This window comes from Ictalurus punctatus, chromosome 23 (genome assembly GCF_001660625.3).
Source record: "Ictalurus punctatus breed USDA103 chromosome 23, Coco_2.0, whole genome shotgun sequence".
Taxonomy (NCBI): Eukaryota; Metazoa; Chordata; class Actinopteri; order Siluriformes; family Ictaluridae; genus Ictalurus; species Ictalurus punctatus.
Window position 1 is genome coordinate 19,869,914 of NC_030438.2, and position 18,455 is coordinate 19,888,368.

At 43.7% G+C, this 18,455-nt stretch overlaps 1 protein-coding gene across 4 annotated transcripts in view; it reads left to right on the plus strand.

Moving 5' to 3' along the window:
• The window catches only part of nek11 (NIMA-related kinase 11), a 45,163-nt gene that overhangs the window by 2,980 nt on the left and 23,728 nt on the right, over positions 1-18,455 (plus strand). For all 4 annotated transcript variants that reach the window (XM_053674816.1, XM_053674815.1, XM_053674817.1 and 1 more), the window contains exons 3-7: positions 11,278-11,443; positions 16,121-16,239; positions 16,433-16,497; positions 16,751-16,877; positions 17,877-18,026. In XM_053674816.1, the coding sequence (XP_053530791.1) occupies positions 11,278-11,443; positions 16,121-16,239; positions 16,433-16,497; positions 16,751-16,877; positions 17,877-18,026 (627 nt within the window). The remainder of the gene's footprint in view (positions 1-11,277; positions 11,444-16,120; positions 16,240-16,432; positions 16,498-16,750; positions 16,878-17,876; positions 18,027-18,455) is intronic.

The window sequence follows — 18,455 nt, forward strand, 5'->3', positions numbered from 1 at the left end:
AGGAATCGCGAAGATGTCAGATACGGTCTTGTGTGTGTGTGTGTGTGTGTGTGTGTGTGTGTGTGTGTGTGTGTGTGTGTGTGTGTGTGAAGTTACATGCAGGGGAGCTGAAGGTGTTGGTGATCATGAGACTTATCACATCCATCTCACTCAATCATCACCTACTTCTCACCATTCATCTCTCTCTCTCTCTCTCTCTCTCTCTCTCTCTCTCTCTCTCTCTCTCTCTCTCTCTCTCCATCACTACTCTTTCATTCAGTATCTTTTTTTTCCTTTTTTTAACCTCCTCTGTGGGTGTCATCTCTCTGTTGATCTCTTGCCAGCTCACACACTCCATCCTGCTGCTCCTTTCTTATACAATTCATCCCTTTTTGTCTGATTTTCAGTTCTTTCTCTCTTCTGTTTTTTTTCCACCTCACTCTCTCTCTCTCTCTCTCTCTCTCTCTCTCTCTCTCTCTCTCTCTCTCCCTCTCTCTCTCTCTCTCTCTTTAACCAACCCGTAGTTAAACACTCCAATCTAAATCACTGTGCATCATTCAGGAAGTCGTTGTTTTGTTTCTTTCTGTCTTTTGAGTTCCTCCTTTTTTTTCTCTCCATGGGAATCATCTCTACTTTTCTAACCCACCATTTTACCCTTTTAGCTTACTTAATAGATAGACAGATCATGTATTTCCTGGTCTCTCTCTCTCTCTCTCTCTCTCTCTCTCTCTCTCTCTCTCTCTCACTTCTTCTCTCTTCTTCTCTCCATTAGACCCTGCTGAGGTTCGGCTTTCTGTTTGGGTTTTGCCTCTGTAGCCCCTCGGACTCTTCAGTTTCTTTATGAGAGGAAAATGTCAGCGATGGACGCTGTGAGGTGGAACTGCTGCGTTCCCTTCTTCCTCCTGCTGCCTCTTTAATGGACCTTATTATTGTCCTTTGTTACTGTAGCTTCGCCTCTCCTTCTAGGACATGTGACCATGTCGCTCCACGAGGTTTTTTAAAATTGTTAGTAACAAAAAAAAAAGGTCAGTAAAAGTTAGTAACATGTTTCTTAGAAGTAGATACAGTATAATCCACTATATTTATAGTATTTCTATTTATTTATTTATTTTTTGGTAACAAATTAACAATCCCACCTTATCTTTAATCCAATTTCCAAGTGAGCCGTACCAGAAATAAGTACTAGGTGCCATACGAGGACATGTGGGAGGAGCTGTAAATAATACAGACATAGTATTAATAGTACTAATAATACAGCAGCAGATCGATGATAACGTTCGCTGAGGTGTAGCAACGGAGGAAAAAACATTTGCAGAAAATATGGCGGGAAATTAATTTCAATATGGCTACTGTTTCCATCCGTAAACCTGACCCTCATGTGTCTAAAGCCTACAGCATTTTGCCAGGATTTCTCTGCAATCAAACAGTGTTTACTTGCTGCACAAGGTGTGTGTGTGTGTGTGTGTGTGTGTGTGTGTGTGTGTGTGTGTGTGTTTTGGGGTTTGGTGAACCTGATCCAAACCCATTTGTCATGTGTACTGGCAGTCAGTAAAAAGTTCTTCTTTCTCTAAGATATATTAAAGTCCTCAAACATGACGGAGCTGTTTTTGTGTTATTCAGACGAACAGGATGTAGCATGCTACATGCTAGCAGGCTAAACCGCTCAAGTCTTTCCACGTCTCGCTCGTCTGGATGTCGACAGTGTTCTCGGTGTTCCCGTCTCAAATGCGAGTGCATTGTGCTTCTGCTTCTCATGCCTTTGGGGTTTAGCATTCAGACTCTTGCGTCACTTTAAATGTAGTTAAGCATGCAAACACACACACACACACACACACACACACACACACACACACACACACACAATCACAGATGCTCATTAGCATGTTGCACCTTATTCGAGGCAGCCATACTGAGCCCATGCCGAACCCAGTCACACACCGAGTGTGTCACAAGCCGAGATGGTTCCCATCTGGCCGTCATTCCGAGCACAGTGACCTTTAGCTAATAGACGACTTCATCATCAGCATGAGGCCAGCGCTGAAGAACAGCCCGTCATTTGCTTGCAGAACATTTATTATTAGTCTTCTTTTCATAAACGTCTCTGACAACCTCCAATTATGATTTTTTTTTGGTGTGTGTGTGTGTGTGTGTGTGTGTGTGTGTGTGTGTGTGTGCAGTAAGAACGGTTTGTTCAGTCAAGAACTAACATGGGATTTCATGAAGTATAGGTGTATAATGGGAAAGTTTGAGAAGTTTGATTCTTTAGCTCTGAGGCTCGTAACGGAAGCTTATAGCCGCCGGTTTAACAGACCTGCTGGACAAAATAAAATCGGAAAGATATAAACAGTCAGAAGCAAAGAGTTTGATGTGAGGCAGGGGGCGTGGCCTGACGTACGAAGGCGGGGATTCTAGGTGAAAAAAACCGTGACGCTGATTGTTATATTCTGTGAAGTTGTTTGTGTTTAAACGGAGTCTGTAGAGTAAAATCTAACATCTGTGAGTTAGTACTGAACGATGCATGACATCACATTATACGCTGTCGTGTAATAATAACGATGCGGTGCGAAATACCGCGCGGACTATCACGCTGATCCGCTCACACGGCCACGGCGGCGACTCGGGAGATGGCTCCGGCTCCGTGTGGGGGAGGGTTTAATAAAACGTTACACAGACCCGACAGTCAGGGGCTCGAAACACAGAAAATCCGTGACGTAGTAATATGATACGATACAGATTTAATATCAAACACGTGAATATCAGACAGGAAAAACGTCTCAGAACTTACACGAAAGAACGCACGAGCAAGACTTCGCGAAAAGTGAACTGATGTGCAGTGTATTGTGCTTTTATAGCCCATCGAGAGGAAGTAATAAGGTCTGTCACCGTTAGATGAAATCACATGATTAGCATACCGTGAATTTATCACCAGTTTCCAAAGTGGATCTAAAAGATTTCATATTCGAGGTTGAGACCTCAAGCTGTGCGTGAAAATCGAACCTGCGTTTTAAATCGAATCCATCATAGGTCTCACCGCTGCTGGGTAACGAGCTGCTGATGAAGATGAAGAAGATGAAGACTCAGGAAAGTGATTATAATTCTGAAATCAGCAGCACCTCCTCCTGCTGTGTGTGTGTGTGTGTGTGTGTGTGTGTGTGTGTGTGTGTGTGTGTGCTCTTCCTGTTCTCATCATTTACAAACGAGTTAAATATCCCAGAGAAGGAAAACCCTTCCTTCAGTGTTTGAAATATAACCTTTATCACAGTGACGACAGGAAATCGATGTGCCACTGAACATTTACGCCGTATTGAGATTAATTTCTCGGCCTACTTTCCTTCCGTTAACGAGCCGTCATCGCTGCGGAAAAAGCGACACCGATTGCTCATGGCGGCGAATTTAATTGCAGAGTTAGAAAGACCGACTGTAGTGAGGAGAAATACACCGTCTCTCTCAGGTATCACAGAAATAAAAGGAAAAAAATCAGAGCGTCTGGAAGCAGAGGGAAGCCGGAGGCGGCGGGAAGAGTGCATCATTTTTTTTCTTTAAGTACTTAAGTACCTTTCATTGTATTAAGTTCAGTGCAGAGCTCAAAACACAGAGACGTGCAGAACACATCAGGGCTAAAATGCTCCAGTTTTACCTCCAATTATTATAAAACACTGACACTGGAGACTCCTTCCATAAATGTTAAATAGACGTCTGCTTACATATCAACGATTACACCCATTTGAATGACTGTTACCATAGAAACGATAACGTACAGTATTAGAACGAGCGCGTTAATATCCATATAAACATGTGACCTACTGTTACAGACAATTAATCAACACCTTCCGACCAATCACAATCCAGAATCTTTGGGAGAATGTGAGTTCGATTCCTGGCGAAGTCAAGACAGTAATAGTACCGTAGCTGGGAGGGGCATACTCTCTCGCTGCTGTCAAACACAGTGACGCTAACCAATCACAGGCAGCTGTACGCTCACGGCGCACTGAAGCGAGATAACGATTTCCAGTCACCGGGCATCACGTGTTCGTTTCCAAATGTTCAGAACACGGATCGTTTTTCCCGTCCGTCATTAGATTACGGCTTAGTCTTCCCGTGAAGGAGGTGGGTTCGTCCTGCTGATCTCACACGTCACACGAGCTCACCTACCTCCATATTTACGAGTACAGTGCCTCTAAACGCTCCTGCGGCGTCGGTGTCACGGTGACTGCTGGGATTCATGTTGGAGTCCTAGATGTGAATTCCGGTGAATAACAGCAGGAGCACAGGAGCGCGGTGTAGCGGGGAGAATTCTCCCGTGGGCCGTACCGCGTGTTTAAACACCGCCTTATCAAAGCGGAGCAGAGGCGGCCGGATGGAGTCACTGAGATCGTGTTCTTTATTTATAATTCAGAAAAAACAACATCTCTAACCAAATGAACAATGAGACAGACTTCATTTAGAGAGAGTCATAATTATTATCCAGACAGGCAGGCTGGGGACAAGAGCGGAAAGTATAACGCTGTTAATGCGATAGAAAACAAGAGAACAAGGAATAGGAAAATCAAAAGATTACACGATCTGACGCTCACTGCAAATATAATCAATAAGTTATATAATATTTAATCTATATATGTATTTCTATAATCAATCAACCGAAGCGCGTTTGCTTTTTCAGTTTTGCTAACGTAGCTGGAATGTTATCAGAGCAGCCATCTTGGACAACCGGAGTCCAATGTTTTCCTCGAGACAGCTCGGTATCTAGACTCCGCCCACTCTGAAAATCCGTGATCGGAGTCATAGCTGAAAATGAAGAGCGATGTGGATGAAAATAAAATTCCAGGTTGAACAGTAAAGGTGTAGACTCGCACTCAGTCCCAACAGGATCTCAGAGTTTTTTTGTCACTGTTGCGGCCAAAAACGCTTGAATCTTTTTTTTTTCTTTCAAACTTTGAGTCTTGTGCTCTTTCTGTGGAAAACTACTCGGACTGGAGAAATTGCACGTGCAGGAAATTGGCAAAAAGTGTCATTTTTTAAAAAATTGTCCAGAAATATTAGAAACCCGAGTAAAACTTTGTTTAATAATATGAAAATTTACAGAGTTAATTATACAGAGATAGAACTGCTCAGAAATACAAATGGAAAGACTTGGCAGTGAGCTAATGAACAGCACATACCCAGAGAGGTGATGAGGAAGTGATGAGGACGGAGATGGCGGTGGAGATGGAGGTGGAGATGGAGGTGGAGATGGTGGTGGAGATGGAGGTGGAGATGGCGGTGGAGATGGTGGTGGAGATGGAGGTGGAGATGGAGGTGGAGATGGCGGTGGAGATGGCGGTGGAGATGGCGGTGGAGATGGCGGTGGAGATGGAGGTGGAGATGGAGGTGGAGACCCCTGCTGGTGTGTGATTTTGATCCTGTCAGATTATTATCAGCATGAGATTAGCGCTGTGCATGAATTAGCGCGTTGAGCTAAATCAAGGATGCAAAACACATCTGAGTCAAACTCCATGTTCCAGTTAACATGGCCAACTTTTATTCTAGTCATGTTCTCTCTCTCTCTCTCTCTCTCTCTCTCTCTCTCTCTCTCTCTCTCTCTCTCTCTCTCTCTCTCTCTCTTTCATCTGCTTCCTCCTATAAAGCCTCATGTCCTCACACTGGTCAGTTTTCTGACCTGCTTCATTCATCAACGTACAAACTGCTGTATTCGATTGTAACTTTGTTCAGCAGGAGGTAAACCTCTGTTGTACGACTCACAGTATGCATTCTGAATCACAAACACAAGCATTCAATTTATTTATTCATTTATTTTTACGTTTAGGGTGTTTAAAGTGTTAAAGCGACGGATTTTCGAAAACAGTAGTGCAGTTCTAATGCGTTAGTACGGAGAAATGTGTTTATGTAACAGTTATGGAAGGAGTCTCCAGTGTCAGCGCTTCGTAACGGTCTGCGTTTTGACAGACATTCAACAGCATTAGAAGAACATGAGAAGAAACGTTCTATTCATTCGTACTGTACCGGTGTTTAGAAAGTAAACACACTCTGACCCGCTTTGCAGCGGGCTGGTGAAGCTCTCGGGTCGAACCAGGCCGCGGAGTCTCTGTGGGCCCGAGTTTATTGCTCTCGCTCGCTTGTTTGCTCTTGTGATCTGCTATTTCTGGATCCGAGAGCAAATTTCCCTCTGCCTCCTGAGACCTGCTGAGAAATGGGACATCACCATGTTCAAATATTTGCTGCGGGGAATCTCGCTGACTGAATGGAGTTTTTAAATCGCATATTATTCATGTCTGGGTGCTCCGCATAACGAAGGAGACCTGCTCCGGTCCAAATATTGTGATTACACACACACAAACATACACATATATACTGTATGTATATTTCAGGAATCAATCAGTAAGTAATAATAATAATAATAATAATAATAATAATAATAGCTGAAGAAAAGCCGTACTGTTGTAGGCATTGTTTCCACATATCCGTAGTCCATGTGAGAAATCCCACATCATCACTGACGGTTCTGATGATTAAAGAGCGCTCCAAGACAAAAAGAAACATCAGAGAAACGTATCTCACATCTTCAGCATTGTTCTAAGAGTTTATCAATCTCGTCCTGTCGCCAGTTCAACAAAGAATGACGTGACATTCATTAATAAATTCAAACCTGCAATCGTTGGCGTGTTACTTTGGTATAAGAGGAAGAAAACACTTCAGGCTGTTAGAGGAAAATAATCAACTCTGCAGTGGTAAGAGTAGTTTCGCTTCAACACACAACCCTGTCGTTGATTATTTTCCTACAACAGCATGACACGCCGGGGTTTATTCCTTATTTAAGTGACCACCGCGATGGCCGTGATATCTGTCTGTTCTTGGTCACTTCAATTGAAACATATCTGTGCGCTGTAACCGAAACTTCTAATCCATTTTTAATAAAATTAACTGTTTAATTGTGTCTGCGAAGCGTGAAAACACAGTGCTGTAGCCTCATCGGTTGCTTATACTCGTCGTCACGGTTACATGGTTCAATTTAAACCTGAGGCACACATGCCAGCCAATCAGAAACGATTATTTTTAATGGTCATGGTATAGAAGTGAATTACAACTAGATGGTAGATAAATAGACGCGAGGCGTCATGTGAGGACACACAGCAGGTAGAGGGGTGTGTGTGTGTGTGTGTGTGTGTGTGTGTGTGTTTTCTCATTCTCCCTTTTTCTTCTTAGCAAGCTTCCCAACACCATCTCTGTGTCCTTGACACAAATTTGAGAAGATGGAAACGATTAAATTGGTTTGGGATTGAAAATGGGTCCAGGGCCATTCGGCATTCCGGGTACGGAAACCTCTTATAAACCGAGAGACAAAATGTGTCCGGTCTAGGACGAGTGTGAGATAATACATCAGTGTGATCTTTAAGCAAAATAAATTTTTTTTTAAAAGTCATTTTATTTTTTTCATTTTTCAGATTCACGAATATTTATTTGCCCACGGGATCGTCATAGAAACGGGAAAAATGGCAGCCGATTTAAAAACAAAACGAAACGGCAGCAACATCAAAAGCTAAAATGGTCAATTAAAATGTCAGATGTAACGCTGCAGCTTTTCTTTCTTTCGCAGTAACATGACAAGCTGCGTTCTTCTTCATTCCCTTACCGTAACGTGCTTTCGTTTCCATAGTAACGGCTCCTTCACAGGGACTTGGGTGGACGCTCCACATACGCTTTAATATTGTGTTTGACTGTTGATATCGTGTGTGAAATGTGTGTGTAACATGTATGGAAGGAGTCTCCGGTGTCAGAGGTAAAGCTGTAACCGTATTCCGACGCTTCTTTGCGGTTTCTCGGTAACGTCGACAAGCTGCGTTATGTCTTATTGAAGAGAGAGAATACAGAGAGGACTGGTGAGGGAACGAGTGTTTATAGCTGCTATAATGGAAGCAATGTAAGGAACTAACTCGCTTTATGGATGTCTCGCAATGTTAAATGTAACTATAAATGGATAAAAGTCATTTTTGCTGGAAAATTCCTGTGTTGGAGGAATAAAACACTCGGGGGACGTGCTGTTATAGGAAAATAATCAGCTTTCAGGTCAGAACAGTAACTCCGCTTCATCACGCCGCTGCGTTGTGTTTTATTCCGCACTTGCTATTTAAGATATTAGATATTTTCTATTTTTTTTTAGCATTACTGTATATTGGGGAAAGCACACGGTGTGATGCACTGTTGAAAACAACCGCAGGAAAAATAATATCCTTCATTTTTCCATTTTCCCGGCTACACTACCCACAGTGCTGCTTTATTCAGGGCAGATAAATGATATCCATAATTTAATAATGACATGATAAGCTATGATCTCATTTTAAATGCAGATGACTGATTCTCTTCATTCAGAGGCGAGAAATAGAGCTCAGAGCGACGGGAGAAAAATGGTGAGGAAGAACAAAAGGCCTGGTTACGGATTCTCAAAGCCGATTCTCGTCTGATAAATGCGGCGTTTCTAGCGCTCCGGGATGAAAACGAGGTTAAATTGGGCTCGCTTAATTACAGCACGCTATCTCCAGCCAGGTGAGCGGGTAGACGGGCTGAGGAGTGAAACGTGTGAACAGATCGGGAAGCGTGAACTGACCTTCGCTAAACGGAACACCAGCTGGACCATACGCAGGGAAGCGCGACTTCGACATGACTCACAATCCAGACGTGGATAATTATATAACGTTGAAATGTAAAATAACGTTCCGTTAGCGTCTGCTAGGCCTCGGCTGATATTAAACGTAATGATATGATTCTTAAAGACGGCAGGATTCGAATCACTTCAGCGGATGCAGCGATTGTTCAGTTCTCAAACGCAAACGATCCACGAAGTCTTCAAATATTGTAAAGATAAAACATGTTACTTATATTTTACAACAACTTTAAAACACGTGCATAACATACAGGTGCCCAAAATAATCATTTTATGTGTGAGTCTGAAACGAGGGAAAGAAGTGAAAGGTCAGCGTTCACTTGCCAGGTTTGATTTTTCTCTCTAGAGTCATTTTTAATGAGTACGTTAGCTTTCACTCTGTGTGTTCGGTCTGGATGATGTGTAACTCACAGGTAAAACGAGAAAAAAAGCTTTCAGGTTACAGATTATTTTTCTCTCACAAGGTTAGCTTTCGCTTTCTAGGATGTACCGTGTTTCTGTAGCTAGTTTATCTTTCTCTTTAGGCTAGCTTTCACTGACTAGTGAAACCAAGAAAAAAGTTAGCTTTCACTCTGTAGGTTATCTTTCGCCCGCAAGTTATCTTTCGCTAGATTATCTTTCTCTCGCTAGGTTATCTTTCTCTCGCTAGGTTATCTTTCTTTCGCTAGGTTATCTTTCGCTAGATTATCTTTCTCTCGCTAGGTTATCTTTCTCTCGCTAGGTTATCTTTCTTTCGCTAGGTTATCTTTCTTTCGCTAGGTTATCTTTCGCTAGATTATCTTTCTCTCGCTAGGTTATCTTTCTCTCGCTAGGTTATCTTTCGCTAGGTTATCTTTCGCTAGGTTATCTTTCTCTCGCTAGGCTATCTTTCTCTTGCTAGGTTATCTTTCTCTCGCTAGGTTATCTTTCTTTCGCTAGGTTATCTTTCTCTCGCTAGGCTATCTTTCTCTCGCTAGGTTATCTTTCTCTCGCTAGGTTATCTTTCTCTCGCTAGGCTATCTTTCTCTCGCTAGGTTATCTTTCTTTCGCTAGGTTATCTTTCGCTAGATTATCTTTCTCTCGCTAGGTTATCTTTCTCTCGCTAGGTTATCTTTCGCTAGGTTATCTTTCGCTAGGTTATCTTTCTCTCGCTAGGCTATCTTTCTCTTGCTAGGTTATCTTTCTCTCGCTAGGTTATCTTTCTTTCGCTAGGTTATCTTTCTCTCGCTAGGCTATCTTTCTCTCGCTAGGTTATCTTTCTCTCGCTAGGTTATCTTTCTTTCGCTAGGTTATCTTTCTCTCGCTAGGCTATCTTTCTCTTGCTAGGTTATCTTTCTTTCGCTAGGTTATCTTTCTCTCGCTAGGTTATCTTTCTTTCGCTAGGTTATCTTTCTTTCGCTAGGTTATCTTTCGCTAGATTATCTTTCTCTCGCTAGGCTATCTTTCTCTCGCTAGGCTATCTTTCTCTTGCTAGGTTATCTTTCTTTCGCTAGGTTATCTTTCTCTCGTTAGGTTATCTCTCGCTAGGTTATCTTTCTCTCGCTAGGTTATCTTTCGCTAGATTATCTTTCTCTCGCTAGGTTATCTTTCTCTCGCTAGGTTATCTTTCGCTAGGTTATCTTTCGCTAGGTTATCTTTCTCTCGCTAGGCTATCTTTCTCTTGCTAGGTTATCTTTCTTTCGCTAGGTTATCTTTCTCTCGTTAGGTTATCTCTCGCTAGGTTATCTTTCTCTCGCTAGGTTATCTTTCGCTAAGTTATCTTTCTCTCGCTAGGTTATCTTTCTCTCGCTAGGTTATCTTTCGCTAAGTTATCTTTCTCTCGCTAGGTTATCTTTCTCTCACTAGTTTATCTTTCTCTCGCTAGGCTATCTTTCTCTCGCTAGGTTATCTTTCGCTAGGCTATCTTTCTCTCGCTAGGTTATCTTTCGCTAAGTTATCTTTCTCTCGCTAGGTTATCTTTCTCTCGCTAGGTTATCTTTCGCTAGGCTATCTTTCTCTCGCTAGTTTATCTTTCTCTCGCTAGTTTATCTTTCTCTCGCTAGTTTATCTTTCTCTCGCTAGGTTATCTTTCGCTAGGCTATCTTTCTCTCGCTAGTTTATCTTTCTCTCGCTAGGCTATCTTTCTCTCGCTAGGTTATCTTTCTCTCGCTGGGTTATCTTTCGCTAGGTCATCTTTACCCCTGACCTTAACTTTCGTAACTTATAACAGCTTAATGAAACTACCTACCAAAATCATTTAGCATGTAACACTTAAATTAATTAGCAGCACTTTAACATGTCAAAACTCTAACACCTAAAAGCTTCTTCCATTGATTTTACTGTCTTAAATCATTAATGTATTCCTATTGAGATTAATTAGATGTAAAATGCTTCTTAATTTCACTTTATGAAATGAAGCAGTAAATGTCAGGCTCTTAAAGGTCAGGGCAGAGCGTCTCAGCATCCCGCAGAGGAAATGGAGAAAATCTGAACAGGGCCGGAGTGTGTAAGAGGCTTCAGGAAACACTTTTCTTTAACCTTTAGATTCTGTTCAGGTCAAATGACCCATTTGAATTTTTACTCAGAGGTGGTGTTGGTGCTTGTAAGGAGAATCTCCAGTGATGGGAAGGAATTTCAGGGATTTATTTCCAGTTTACGGTAAATCTGTGTGCTGTGTGGTGCAGTAAAGTTCTGAAGGAGATCCCGGTTGGGGATTTGAAGCCAGATGAGACGGTGAAGGCCACACAGGAAGCTCAGCTCCTCTCGCAGCTCCATCATCCAGCCATCCTCCGATTCTACACCAGCTTCCTGGAGAGAGACGCTTTCTGCATCATCACAGAGTTCTGCGAGGTAACTCCGATTTTTTTTTCTTTGCCTGGGCGGAGTTTAGGAGTGATTAGTGCTAGTTTGGGCCGGTGATGGTGTCTTTTATTCTATTTGTTTTCTTTTTGATTATTCTGTGGATTGAGCTGGTTTTGTTCTAGATTGTTCTTGGCCTGGTCTAGATTGGTTTGGGTTGGTGTATTTCAGTCTGGTAGGGTCCAAACTGGTCTTATCTCATTTAATATGATCTGGACTAAACCATTTTGGCTTAGATTATTATTAGCCTGGTCTGGATTAGTCTGGTTTAAACTAGTTTTATTCTGATCTAGGTCTGGTCTGGACCACACTGTTCTGATTGGGAAGTGTTTTTAGTGTGAACGGACCTGATCTGATCTGATTTAGTCACTGTATTTGGTCTGGCTTGACCTGGACTGGTTGTGTATTAAACTAGTTTTATTATGGGCCAAGACCCGAACGTTCTATCGTCTTCCTGATCCTCTGAAATAGGAACAGTCTCGGCTACCGACACAGTCGTTTTGTTTTCCTCCCCTCAGGCACATTTGTTTACAATAATAAGACTGCAAGGTCAAAAGTATGTGCACCCCCGACCATCACACCCATATGTGCATGATGAACATCCCATTCCAGATTTAGCTGTTATAATGCACGCCACTCTTCTGGGAAAGCTCCCACTAGATTTTGGGGCGTGGCCTTGGGGATTTTGGGGCGTGGCTGTGGGGATTTGTGTTCATTCAGCTACAATAGCGTTAGCGAGGTTGAGGTCAGGTGCTGATGTTGAGGTGAGGAGGCTCCAGTTCATCCCAAAGGTGTTCAGTGGGGTTGAGGTCAGGGATCTGTTCAGGACACTCGAGGTCTTCGACCTTCTTCCAAACTTCACACTCCACGTCTTCATGGAGCTCGCTTTCTGCAGTTTGTGGAAGAACCACCTAAAGGTGTGACGGTCAGGTCTCCGCTGAGAAGTTTTATCTAAATTCACCTGTAGGGGACGCTAATTCACAAATGAGTAAAACGGCTGTTGATTATTGAGCTGTGTAAATTCAACTCGTGATTCTGCTTTCTGATGAGGAACTCTGCCATTTATAATTCTTTCGAAAAAGATTTTTAGATCCTCTAGATCTTTGTGAAATTGTCACACCATGCCGAACAGAAATTTTTCTCTCGGGTGTTTGATATTCAACACGGTTCATCCATAATGTGGAAATAAATTTGATCACAGAGTGGAGAATCAGGAACGGAGGTCATATCTGATTAACATCTTCACGTGTTACCATCAAATTCCCAACGATCTCCTTGATAACAAGCGCAGATAGTTCCAATGGCTTCCGAACTTCTTTTGTAAGAAGACTGCTGAATTCACGACTCTTGACCGCTTTTGGATGGGACTGTCCTTTGTCCCGGACCGTTTTTGTTCCGGATCATGTTTGGTCCGGTCTGTAACGCTTTAGACTTGTGTGAATTAGCTGTATTGTATTATCAGTCATTTTCTAGCCCACCTTTGAGTCTGGAGCGCTTTTACTCTGGATTATATTTGGTCTATTCTCTTCTCCATGTTCCACTCAGCCCTGACTCTTGAGATGGATTTCCACGATCTATTTCTCCATTTCCCCTGTCCACTCACTGCCAATGAGAGATCAGAGGGGAGTGCAGCTAACGACACCCATGGCGCCCCAGAGGTCACTCTCATTTCCTCCATCACTTTTTTTTTCTCCTCTCAGTTGAAGCACCTCTGCCTCATTCTGCGCTCCCTTTGTGCGTAAGTCCTGTTCGTCCCAGCGAGTCACCTGAATTAAAATTCCCCTTGGTCGCGTGATCTTCTGCTTTTTAACAAGCCGTTATGTCGTTTTACCTGATTTGTAACCACGGCCTGTGTTTCCTGGTGTCCGTTTCGACCTTTGACATCAGAATGTCATTTTTTCTCTTTATTTGATGAAAGGTTCCCATGGCAACAGGACAGAAACTATGGCAGTTTTTTTTTTTTTTTTTTTTTTTTTCCATGTTACTATGATGAGTGAACCTTTGGGCAATTACCTGTAATGAGGAAAGTGTAGCGAGACGGAGACAGAGGTGCACTTTCACCTTTATTATCAAACGTACACGCTTATCTCCTCCTGTAGCGGCTGGATTTCTTTAAACTACTGAAGGTGTGAAAATATATCCACAATACAATTCCGCACCAGTAATCACACAAGTTTGTGTGTGTGTGTGTGTGTGTGTGTGTGTGTGTGTGTGTGTGTGTGTGTGTGTGTGTGTGTGTGTGATGTTTCTCTTTAGAACCCTAGAACAGTGTTCTCCTGTCAGAAAGGAAGCTCGGAAGCTTTAACCCTACGAGCATTGATTTCCGAAGTGTTGTCCCTCTAGTGGAACCCGTAAAGGTTCATCTAGAACCGTAAAACCACGTGGGTTCATATCACGAAGGTTTCAGATTAAACATTTATCGTTGATGATTATAATGAAACCGTTCTGGTACTTTATCCAAAGAGTATAGCTTCCTGAAGTAGAAACATTTAGGACCCGTAAGGTTCTTTGGTTGTCTCCTTGGAGGAACATTTGAAGGGTAAGTGTAAAACTGTTTTCCTAGCGGAAAGGGTTTGCAGTAGGACACACTGAGGAAGCTGAGAACCCTTACTTATCAAAGGAACGCTTTGTAACGAGTGATTATTAGTTATTACTGTTATAAGAATAAGATAAAGAGTGTAATGAATGCAGAAGGAAGTGCAGGAGGTCACCTGAGCTGTGTGCAGAAGGACAGAGCAGGTAACCCGGAGAGGAGCGGGGTACTATTGATTTTCTTCCTGATTTTTTTTCTTGGGGATTGTGATTCAGCGTGTGCGGAGACAGAGACAGTAAACCAGTTTCATTACTCTGAGGAAGATGGATTACATAAACGAGTGCAGCTCCGAGGCTGTTTTTAATCTCATCTGTGCGCTGGATTACAGCGTGTCACACTGCGCTCGAGTCTTTCCATTATACACAGAGGAGGGAGGAGGGGTTTCCTTCATCTGATCTCAGAGAGAGAGAGAGAGAGAGAGAGAGAGAGAGAGGAACGAGGAGGAGAGATATTATAAAGATGGGAGAAAGAAGACGAGGGAGAAAATAATAAATGGTGGGAGGAGCAGGAGGTGGAGAGAGAGAGAGAGCGAGAGAATGAGGGATAGATAAACAGAGAAGCTGAGACTGAGAGACAGAGAGAGATGGGATAAAGGGAGTGAGAGAGACAGAGACACAGAAAAAGAGAGAGAAAGAGTGAGTGAAACAGATAAAGAGACAGAGAGATGGGAGAGAGAGACGCAGAGGGAAGGAAAGAGACAGATAGATAGAGAGCGACGGAGAGTGAGACAGTGAGAGGCAGAGAGAGAAAGACAGAATAAAGGAAAAGGGGGATATTATGATGGTGAGAGAAATAAAAAGAGGGAGAAAATAAAAGGCAGAATAGGGTGGAGAGAGAGACAGAACGAGGGAGAGAGAAGAGAGGCGGAGAGAGAGACAGAGAAACAGACAGAGAGAGACACACACACAGAGAGAGAGAGAGAGACAGAGAGAGAGAGAGAGAGACAATACCAGTGACAAGGGAGCTGGCACAGCAAAGACTTCTGTGTGTTTGTGTGAGGGTGTGTGTGTTTGTGTGTGTTTGTGTGAGGGTGTGTGAGTGTGTGTGTGTTTGTGTGAGGGTGTGTGAGTTTGTGTGTGTTTGTGTGAGGGTGTGTGTGTTTGTGTGTGTGCGTGCGCGTGTGTGTGTGTGTGTTGAGTTATTAGCACTGTTGGTGTGGGTTATATGAGTGTGATGTACTTCCTGTTACAGAGTTCACAGCTCTCATCACTGAGAAGACGGCGTGGGTGAGAGATACCTGATAGAAATTAGATATTAGATCAAACGTCTGTTTAAGTGTCCTCATTTCCTGCGCTTTCTAAATTGAACCTTTGAACCCTGGGTTCAAATACACACCCTGAGCAAATACACACACACACACACACACACACACACACTCCATATCACTAATGAAGGAGTCCACAGGAACATGAGTGAGGTTCGAGATGCTGTGTGAGATCACAGAAATGGCACGATCATCCGTAACAGAGAGCGAGAGCGAAAGGGGGGGGGGGGTTGGGGGAGAGAGAGAGAGAGAGAAGAGAGAGGGGGGGGGAGAGGGAGAGGGGGAGAGAGGGGGGAGGAGACAGAGAGAGAAGGGGGGGGGGGGGAGGGGAAGAGAGAGAGAGAGAGAGAGATCCTGGTATCATTTATTTATCGTTGCTATGACACAAGTGCGAACAGGAAGTAAGTTGTCTCGTGTGTGTCACAAAACATGAACTTTTGAAGTAGACGCCGTTAAATCACATGATGTGTTGTTTATTAATAAAGTAAACATTGTAATCGTTGGCGAATGGAATAACACACTCCAGTGTGAAAATAATCACTTCACTGTCATGTGCTGGTCCTTAACTATAACCTGCACAATAATCAGGACTATAATACACTCCTTTAACCCACACGAGATCCTGTCCATCATCACGTGACTCCTCCTACACACGTTTGATTTCTACCACACGCAGCGTGTTGATGTGAACGTGTCTTTAATGATGGCGGAATGATTTGATGTGAATGTTTGAACCTGATGTGTAGTGATGCACCGTGTGTGTGTGTGTGTGTGTGTGTGTGTGTGTGTGTGTGTGTGTGTGTGTGTTCAGGATGGGGATTTGGAGTGTACGCTGGAGCGGTTGCGAGTCTCAGGAGAAGCTCTGTCTGAGTCTCAGGTCAGGGAGTGGCTGGTTCAGCTGCTGCTGGGGGTCGACTACATGCACGAGAGGTGAAGAACCTCACTCTTCAACTCCGTCATCTCAAACACACCACGCTGTGAGAGGCTGCAGTGTGCAGAGAGCGCCACGCTTCATTCCTTTATACTCCAGGCTGTCAGTAATGAACCACTGTGTGTGTGTGTGTGTGTGTGTGTGTGTGTGTGTGTGTGTGTGTGTGTGTGTGTGTGTGATTTTCTTCAACAGACGGATTCTACACCGAGACCTGAAATCTAAGAACGTGTTCCTGAAGCAGAACGTCGTGAAGATCGGTGAGCTCTCTGAAGGCCGGTGAGGTTATTCATTACAACACGTCCGTTCCCTCACCAGAGTCTCTCTTGAAGTTCAAAACAGCACGGACGAGCGGTTACTATAGAAACCAGCACGTATTACCTTAACATATAAAGCTGTGACATGTCAGTGACGTGTTAGTCAACTCCTTCAGACCAATCGCGATGCAGGACTCGGCAGCCCTGTGGTGTACGGATCGGTGTGTGAGTGAATAACTCGGTGCGGTCTCGACAGGTGATTTCGGCGTGTCGTGCCTGCTGATGGGGTCATGTGACGTCGCCACTACGTTCACAGGAACGCCGTACTATATGAGTCCCGAGGCTCTCGGTCACCAAGGTTACGACTCCAAATCAGACATGTGGTAAGTGGGTCTGATAATAGTTTATCATTTAAACCAATAATTTAAAATATATATATATATATATATCTAATCTTCTTATTTTGACGCATTTCTTCTCTGATTGTTGCTGCACTCCGCTCACAGACATTCTCTCTGTTCGTCATCGCACTTTCATTCTCCCGTGAGCTTAAATGCAGGCTGAATCACTGTAGAGTTTAGACAAGCTTCATGACCAAGACGGGGCGTGTGGGAGAATGAACCTGTCTGTCTCTATCTGTCTGTCCTCTCTACCTGTCTCTCTCTCTGTGCTCTGAGAAATGCCCTTGATGATGCCCACTCGACTGTACACTCTTCTCATTAGGCTGTTGTGCAAGTCTGGACAGAGAGCCTGCACACACACACACACACACACACACACACACACACACACACACTATATCTGCCTCTCTGATGGATTTTCAAGGCCTCTCTATTTCCCCATCGTCCCTGTCTCAGTGACTGGAGACTTCTGGGTAAAATCAGCATTTTTATAGATACGTCTTCATTTTAATCCACTCTTCTGCCGGCACGTGACCCTTCACCTTTATTCCGCCTCGGCGAGATAACTGCAGCCAATAGCTGCATCGGAACTCATCACGTATTCCCGCTTGGCTCCGGGTAGACGCCTGCGCTCTCACCTTCCTGTGAACACCTCCAGCTCCTTTAAAGCTTCAGACGACACGTGCGAGAACGTCCAGATCACACACAGGGGCTTCAGACGCTGCAGACGTGTTCGTCCGAGCTAGTTAATTGGGTAACGAAGGGTTACTTAGCTTCCAAAGAAGAGTTCCGTTTATGATTAGGAGAATACTTTGTTGTTCGGTTCTACACAGAACATTGCTGAAGAGGAGCATCTGCAATGCCGGTATAATAAAGATGATCACGCGCATATAAACAAGTGAAAATGATAGAACTGTGAATTGGCTCAGGAGGTTATGGACGTGTGTGTGTGTGTGTGTGTGTGTGTGTGTGTGTGTGCAGGTCTTTAGGCTGTATCCTGTACGAGATGTGCTGTTTGAAACATGCCTTTGAGGGACACAACTTCCTGTCCGTGGTGCAGAAGATCATGGAAAGTTCCACGCCGTCGCTGCCAGAGAAATACTCACCAGAGCTCAACTCCTTAATGCAGAGGTGTGTGTTCACGAGTACGTTACCGTGTGCGGTCCACAAGTACACACACACACAACACTGTGTCAGGACCTGTACTGAGAGTAAACCAACATCCAGCCTCACTGGAGATCCCATGCTGGTCCCTTTCCGTCGAAGCTTAGGGGTAGAGGGGTGCCGATACTTTGTGCGGAAAACAGATGATCTACGGCCGTTCAACAAATCGTGCGTCTACAAGCGGACCTCAGTGGGGGTTAAAGGTTCCGCAAAGGGTTCTTTTTTTCATGGTGTGAGCCGTTGAAGCGCCTGAAGAACCCCTGAGGAATCATTTCGTCTATCGGTGTTGATCAGCGATCGTTAAACTCTCCGACAAGAACATCAGTGGCTTTATTACTCGAGAGGAAGCGTTAATCCTCAGCCTTTATCATAATTAAAGATGAAAGATTCATCTGA